Raw genomic sequence first — 7,585 nt, 5'->3', positions numbered from 1 at the left:
CTCCTGTCTTGTTGGATACTCTTGAAGAAGAACTACACGTAGAAGTCGAAAAGGAAACTCTCAGTCGGTCAACAACAGAACCATCTACGCCTACCAGCTACCTAGTCGTTAAGAAATTGAGGTGGGCAGCTCACAGTCTCAGAGTTTCCATGTGCAGAACACAACTACTAAGAAGAAAGGACTGAAACGGCGTTACGAGGTTTGTAAAGCAAAAGGGCGTGATGCAAAAATGAAAGACATGACTGACAGGATGATGAAAACAATAAAAGATGTAAAGGAGGCAGATTTATCACTGTTGATTGAGTTGGAGGAAAAGAGGATGAAGTACGAGGAGCAAAGAGTAAATGAGGAGAGAGAATACGAGGAATAAAGAAGAATGCAAGAGATAGAATACGAAGATAGAAGGAGAAGGGAAGAAAGAGCGTTTCAACTGCAAATGATGCAGTTGTTGATGGGTGCAGGAAATCGATCTCAAACACCTTATTTCTCATTCTCACGTATGCTTCATGATGATGGATTCCCAAATCAAAATCAACCAAACTGAAGTAGTCAGTAGTTTAGCTATAGCGAATAGTTGACACTGTAAACATGTTCTGAGTAGTTCTGTCATTGTGATTTACAAAACTTCTGACAAGAGCGTCTCTAATTGCAAGTGGTTTCGGCAATGCATGTGCACCTGCGGGCGCTTGAACGGCTGGCTGTTGCAGTTCGTTTTCATCCCCACTGATCCAGTTGTCATCAAAAAACTCCCCATTTATTTCACACAAGTTGTGTAACACGCAGCAAGCAGCTATAACGTGATGGACATTTTTAATGTTTATGTCATTCTTCATCATGAGTCGCCTCCAGCGGGCCTTCAAGCGTCCAAAAGCATTTTCAACCACAATTCTAGCTCTAGAAATTTGGTAGTTGAAGTTACTGCGTTGTTCTGTCATGTGATCATTTTCAGGGTAAGGTTTGATGAGCCACTTGAGCAAAGGGTATGCAGAATCTCCGATAAGAAATACTGGTATGGTGCACCCTTCAATTTGTTTGCTTTGTCCATTTAAAATCGTCCATTCTTCTGCCTTCCTGAATAACGCAAAATGAGCCAACACTCTAGGCATCATGCACACTTCCTGGCCAGCCAACGTTAATGTCACGAAACAGGTATTGATTGTCAACATCAGCTTAAAGAATAACAGAATACCATCCTTTTCTATTATAATAGTTGGTGTGATTCAACACAGGTGGAGTAATTTGTATATGACTTCCATCTATGGCTCCTGCACATGGAGAAATATTGAATAACTGCTGGAAGCCATGAACAGCTGCTTCCAGTGCATCTCCTGAAGAAAATTTGATATATGCTGGCATCAGTCGACGAACGATGGCCCTACATGTGTTCTGGACAATAAGACAGACGATCTGGAAATACCAAACAGATGAGCTATGGTGCGGTATTCTACAGTCGTTGCTAAGCACCACAATGTGACAGCAATTCTTTTCTCAAGAGAAATGAAATTTCTCATGTTCGTGTACTCATGTTCAATGTCTTTTCTCAACTGCTCACATAAGTACAGAAACGTTTCCCTGCACATCCTGAAGTTCTCTCTCCAATCCCGTGAAGTAAAAGTGCACTGCACTATATTTGACCACCAGTGATCTGACCTGATAAAGGCAGGGCTGCTGCACATTCTGGCCATTCAATTTTTAAATATTTTAGATTGGTTAAAAATTAAAAAGTGCATCGTGTATTTCAATTTTTGGACAAAGTTTTATCCAAATATTAAAAATTGCAAAATTGAAAATTGATTTTATACATACAAGAAAATCAAAAGTAGAATATTGAAACGACAGCTGCACTTTCCGGCCAAGCATACGCTATCTAGTCTTCAGTGACAGCACCTATACATGATAAAGCAATTTGATGATTGGCACTGTCTCCTTCAAAGTGTACACTCAAGGTGACAATCTCAAGTAACAGGCTGATAAATAGGGATTAGCAGTAATGATCTAGGATTCTTTAGGCAAGCGAATTATTTTGTTCAGCTGATGTGACGTCTCGAATTTGTTGATTGTACACACTTGCGCTAGTAGAAGGATTCAGTTTGTAACACACTTGCAGGTATAGAAAAGGTGCACCTGAACTTGCACCAAAGGGATTAGAATTGTTGCACAGGTTTAACAGCAGACTTAGTGTTGTGGACGCGATAGTTTACCAGCAGACTTAGTGTGGTAGACGCGATACTTTTACCAGCAGACTTAGTGTTGTAGACGAAATACTGCTGATGAAATAGCAGTTAATAACTATGCAGTAACCATCTTTAGGATTCTCTAGCTAGGGATGAAAATTCTTGTTTAGTTGATGAGACGTAATTTCGACGTCTATAGAGTTCACTGGATGGATTGGTTGTAACAGACTTGTGGGTGTATACAAAGCAATTAGGGTTGTAGCACAAGTGTACATATAGCATGCTATCAGGGGTTGGTTTTAATTAAAAGACAATTATTTCAAAAGGTAATAATTAGCACATGATGAACATGGAGAGAGTTTCTGTTGAATTAATCGAGCGCCTTGTTCTTGTTGATTAATTAATTCTTACACCTATAGTCAGATCCACTATTTTCTTCAGCAACAATACCTGTACTGTATCCAGGAGATGGTTATCTGAGTGGTGATTTACAGTTCAATTATCACGGTTGTGCACTTATTGTGTTGAGTAATTTGTGCTAAATAAAGCTAATGGGCTTATCACTTAGGGCAATGGCAGGTGAGCTGTGATATACTTAATTGAGTTAAAGTATCACATCTACAACACTAAGTTTGCTGTTAAAGTATCACTTCTACAGTTAGGAAATCTCTTTTAATAGGACAACAATGTGAGCATTAATATCAGTAGTGAACATCACTACTATTTGCAATAAATTAACATCGATTTGTGTCACCATTTCTGTGATGTCCGACAAGCTGTGGCATATTTCTTGTTATAGTTACAACAAGAGTACTCCTTTAATAGGACAACAAGATGAGTGTTAATATTAGTAGTGAACATCACTACTATTTGTCATAAATTAACATCGATTTGTGTCACCATTTCTGTGATGTGCGACAAGCGGTGGCATATTTCTTGTTATAATTACAACAAGATTACTCTACAATATGACAGTTGTTCACAAAGATTGATACAGTTACGCAATCTCCTTTAACTAACAGTATCAATCTTTGTAAACAACTGTAGCATTGTGGAGTAATCATGTTGTTATTTAAACTAGAAATATGTCACCCCTTGTCGGGCATCACAGAAATGGTGACACAAATCGATGTTAATTTATGACAAATAGTAGTGATGTTCACTACTAATATTAACACGCACCTTGTTGTCCTATTAAAAGACATTGCGTAACTGTATCAATCTTTGTAAACAACTGTAGCATTGTGGAGTAATCTTGCTGTTATTTCAACTAGAAATATGTCACCGCTTGTCGGACATCGATTGTGGACATTACAGAAATTGTGATACAAATGTATGTTAATTTATTTCCAAGTGCTTCAACACCAGATAAATACGTGCACTAGACCAGCAGTTACACAGAAAACATTCTCAACCATCATGCGCAAATCAACCTACCCTAGCCAATAAAGTCCAGCAATCGTTGGAGTAGTATCTCGTCGTGCTCTAGTACTATTGGTCCACCTCCAAGTACACCACCTTCTCCATAAAGTTCCTCATTCAAGTCTAATGGATAACGTCTGGTACCATCCCCCTTTCCAGCCCAGTCATAATCAACTAGGCAGACAGCCTTAGGCTTCTCCATAAAATCCTGTGCAATCAGAAAATTTGGCGCCCTCAAGTCTCCATGTACAAATACTTTATCAGACAGTGTTTGGCCAATCTTCTGCAGCTCGCTCTTGATCCAGCCATAGTCATGACCTTGGCCATGAGTTATTTTAAGATACTCTGCCAGATTCTTAGCATTAGGAACCAGCTCCATGACAACAACAGTCAAATCCTTCGTTTCTTGACAGTAGATGAGTTCAGGAGCAAACTTCAGCTTATGCATAAATCTATGCACCTCTTCACCATAACCAGTCTTGCACAGCTTTAGTAGAACTTGTCTTCCTTGGCATGTAGCTGTAAAAACTGTGGGTCTCAGGTTGCATGTTTCATGCGTTGCAATATTTTTTAGGACTAGGTCAGAGGTCACCTGTACTTCCCTCATGCTTGCTGAACTCGTAGCCAGCTCTGTCGCAACTGCTTTAATTCTTCCCAACGTCTGAGCAAGCTTGTCAATATCATCAGTTTCGTCAGATATAAACGAACTCTCCAGTTTACTGAACAACACATGGTCACTGGATTGACCCACACTGACAGCTCCATAGACCACTATAAGTGGTGGTCTAAGTGTAACAACAAGGCTGGAACACAAATCCTCCTTTGAACAACCCTCCTTGAATTGACAGAAATATTGCATGGCTCGTGCAAGCGGTTCTTTCGTAGCTATTGCACTCTTCACTTCGGCAATTAACACTATTCTCTGTCCTACTTGAACTACAATATCTGCTCTTCCGCTGTCCGTTTGCATTTCTCTCGATACCACGAAGTCAGAACTCAATCCTTTCAGCATAGTCTTCAGGCCATCTGCAAGAAACGGCTCATCAACAGCACGGTGTAAACAGATATGAGCAAACTTTCTAGCGGAGGCCGCCATCTTTTTGGTTTGAGGTACTGGTACTGCATTCATGGCTTTCTCAAACAACACAAGCGCGGACTTGGGTAAATGCCGGTGCAGCCAACCCTCTTTGCGTAGGGAGTCTGAATCTCCCGCATTGCTTGAAGGGGTACTCCTCTTGCGCTTGGGGCTAGTCTCCCTGCAAAGTGAATGAGAAGTGAATGACAAGTGTTCAGTCATGTCTTGTTCAGCCTACAACTTGTAGTGCAAATACGGCCCGGATGTCGTTAAGAAGTGGCGGGTTAATATCAATAGTGCACTTTACTACCACTATTAAATGTCGCCATGGACTCTTAATGTGCGTTACCAATATTGTAGCGCGAGTGATCAGATGTAGATAGTGGGCGTATCAGCACAATGCGCGCGCAATTCAACCCTTGCCGCCAAACTTCTTCGCGTAGGAGTCACTGGCCGCTTGTCTTTGCGTGCGTAGGAGACTTACAGGTACGCAAACAATAAGATAACAGAGATTATCGCACACTATGAGTGTTTTCTTTTGAAATCTGTCTCTGACTTTGTGACTCAGTGATGGAAGACGGACTAGCAATGTTCTTCTGTGAACGTCCACTATGTAAACCTTAGGGTTAGGGTTAGGGTTAGGGTTAGGGTTAGGGTTAGGGTTAGGGTTAGGGTTAGGGTTAGGGTTAGGGTTAGGGTTAGGGTTAGGGTTAGGGTTAGGGTTAGGGTTAGGGTTAGGGTTAGGGTTAGGGTTAGGGTTAGGGTTAGGGTTAGGGTTAGGGTTAGGGTTAGGGTTAGGGTTAGGGTTAGGGTTAGGGTTAGGGTTAGGGTTAGGGTTAGGGTTAGGGTTAGGGTTAGGGTTAGGGTTAGGGTTAGGGTTAGGGTTAGGGTTAGGGTTAGGGTTAGGGTTAGGGTTAGGGTTAGGGTTAGGGTTAGGGTTAGGGTTAGGGTTAGGGTTAGGGTTAGGGTTAGGGTTAGGGTTAGGGTTAGGGTTAGGGTTAGGGTTAGGGTTAGGGTTAGGGTTAGGGTTAGGGTTAGGGTTAGGGTTAGGGTTAGGGTTAGGGTTAGGGTTAGGGTTAGGGTTAGGGTTAGGGTTAGGGTTAGGGTTAGGGTTAGGGTTAGGGTTAGGGTTAGGGTTAGGGTTAGGGTTAGGGTTAGGGTTAGGGTTAGGGTTAGGGTTAGGGTTAGGGTTAGGGTTAGGGTTAGGGTTAGGGTTAGGGTTAGGGTTAGGGTTAGGGTTAGGGTTAGGGTTAGGGTTAGGGTTAGGGTTAGGGTTAGGGTTAGGGTTAGGGTTAGGGTTAGGGTTAGGGTTAGGGTTAGGGTTAGGGTTAGGGTTAGGGTTAGGGTTAGGGTTAGGGTTAGGGTTAGGGTTAGGGTTAGGGTTAGGGTTAGGGTTAGGGTTAGGGTTAGGGTTAGGGTTAGGGTTAGGGTTAGGGTTAGGGTTAGGGTTAGGGTTAGGGTTAGGGTTAGGGTTAGGGTTAGGGTTAGGGTTAGGGTTAGGGTTAGGGTTAGGGTTAGGGTTAGGGTTAGGGTTAGGGTTAGGGTTAGGGTTAGGGTTAGGGTTAGGGTTAGGGTTAGGGTTAGGGTTAGGGTTAGGGTTAGGGTTAGGGTTAGGGTTAGGGTTAGGGTTAGGGTTAGGGTTAGGGTTAGGGTTAGGGTTAGGGTTAGGGTTAGGGTTAGGGTTAGGGTTAGGGTTAGGGTTAGGGTTAGGGTTAGGGTTAGGGTTAGGGTTAGGGTTAGGGTTAGGGTTAGGGTTAGGGTTAGGGTTAGGGTTAGGGTTAGGGTTAGGGTTAGGGTTAGGGTTAGGGTTAGGGTTAGGGTTAGGGTTAGGGTTAGGGTTAGGGTTAGGGTTAGGGTTAGGGTTAGGGTTAGGGTTAGGGTTAGGGTTAGGGTTAGGGTTAGGGTTAGGGTTAGGGTTAGGGTTAGGGTTAGGGTTAGGGTTAGGGTTAGGGTTAGGGTTAGGGTTAGGGTTAGGGTTAGGGTTAGGGTTAGGGTTAGGGTTAGGGTTAGGGTTAGGGTTAGGGTTAGGGTTAGGGTTAGGGTTAGGGTTAGGGTTAGGGTTAGGGTTAGGGTTAGGGTTAGGGTTAGGGTTAGGGTTAGGGTTAGGGTTAGGGTTAGGGTTAGGGTTAGGGTTAGGGTTAGGGTTAGGGTTAGGGTTAGGGTTAGGGTTAGGGTTAGGGTTAGGGTTAGGGTTAGGGTTAGGGTTAGGGTTAGGGTTAGGGTTAGGGTTAGGGTTAGGGTTAGGGTTAGGGTTAGGGTTAGGGTTAGGGTTAGGGTTAGGGTTAGGGTTAGGGTTAGGGTTAGGGTTAGGGTTAGGGTTAGGGTTAGGGTTAGGGTTAGGGTTAGGGTTAGGGTTAGGGTTAGGGTTAGGGTTAGGGTTAGGGTTAGGGTTAGGGTTAGGGTTAGGGTTAGGGTTAGGGTTAGGGTTAGGGTTAGGGTTAGGGTTAGGGTTAGGGTTAGGGTTAGGGTTAGGGTTAGGGTTAGGGTTAGGGTTAGGGTTAGGGTTAGGGTTAGGGTTAGGGTTAGGGTTAGGGTTAGGGTTAGGGTTAGGGTTAGGGTTAGGGTTAGGGTTAGGGTTAGGGTTAGGGTTAGGGTTAGGGTTAGGGTTAGGGTTAGGGTTAGGGTTAGGGTTAGGGTTAGGGTTAGGGTTAGGGTTAGGGTTAGGGTTAGGGTTAGGGTTAGGGTTAGGGTTAGGGTTAGGGTTAGGGTTAGGGTTAGGGTTAGGGTTAGGGTTAGGGTTAGGGTTAGGGTTAGGGTTAGGGTTAGGGTTAGGGTTAGGGTTAGGGTTAGGGTTAGGGTTAGGGTTAGGGTTAGGGTTAGGGTTAGGGTTAGGGTTAGGGTTAGGGTTAGGGTTAGGGTTAGGGTTAGGGTTAGGGTTAGGGTTAGGGTTAGGGTTAGGGTTAGGGTTAGGGTT

General features: G+C 43.4%; 1 protein-coding gene across 1 annotated transcript; it reads right to left on the bottom strand.

Moving 5' to 3' along the window:
* Positions 1 to 557: 557 nt before the first annotated feature.
* On the bottom strand, positions 558 to 1,580 carry LOC134187725 (uncharacterized). The gene is made up of 3 exons (XM_062655876.1): positions 1,449 to 1,580; positions 1,190 to 1,407; positions 558 to 1,071 (listed from the first exon to the last, which is right to left on the bottom strand). The coding sequence occupies exons 1-3, from the start codon at positions 1,578 to 1,580 to the stop codon at positions 558 to 560; spliced, it is 864 nt and encodes a 287-aa protein (XP_062511860.1).
* Positions 1,581 to 7,585: the final 6,005 nt, after the last annotated feature.

Source organism: Corticium candelabrum, chromosome 12 (genome assembly GCF_963422355.1).
Source record: "Corticium candelabrum chromosome 12, ooCorCand1.1, whole genome shotgun sequence".
Taxonomy (NCBI): Eukaryota; Metazoa; Porifera; class Homoscleromorpha; order Homosclerophorida; family Plakinidae; genus Corticium; species Corticium candelabrum.
The sequence above is the reverse complement of the archived record's forward strand: the minus strand, read 5'-3'. Positions and strand labels throughout refer to the sequence as shown.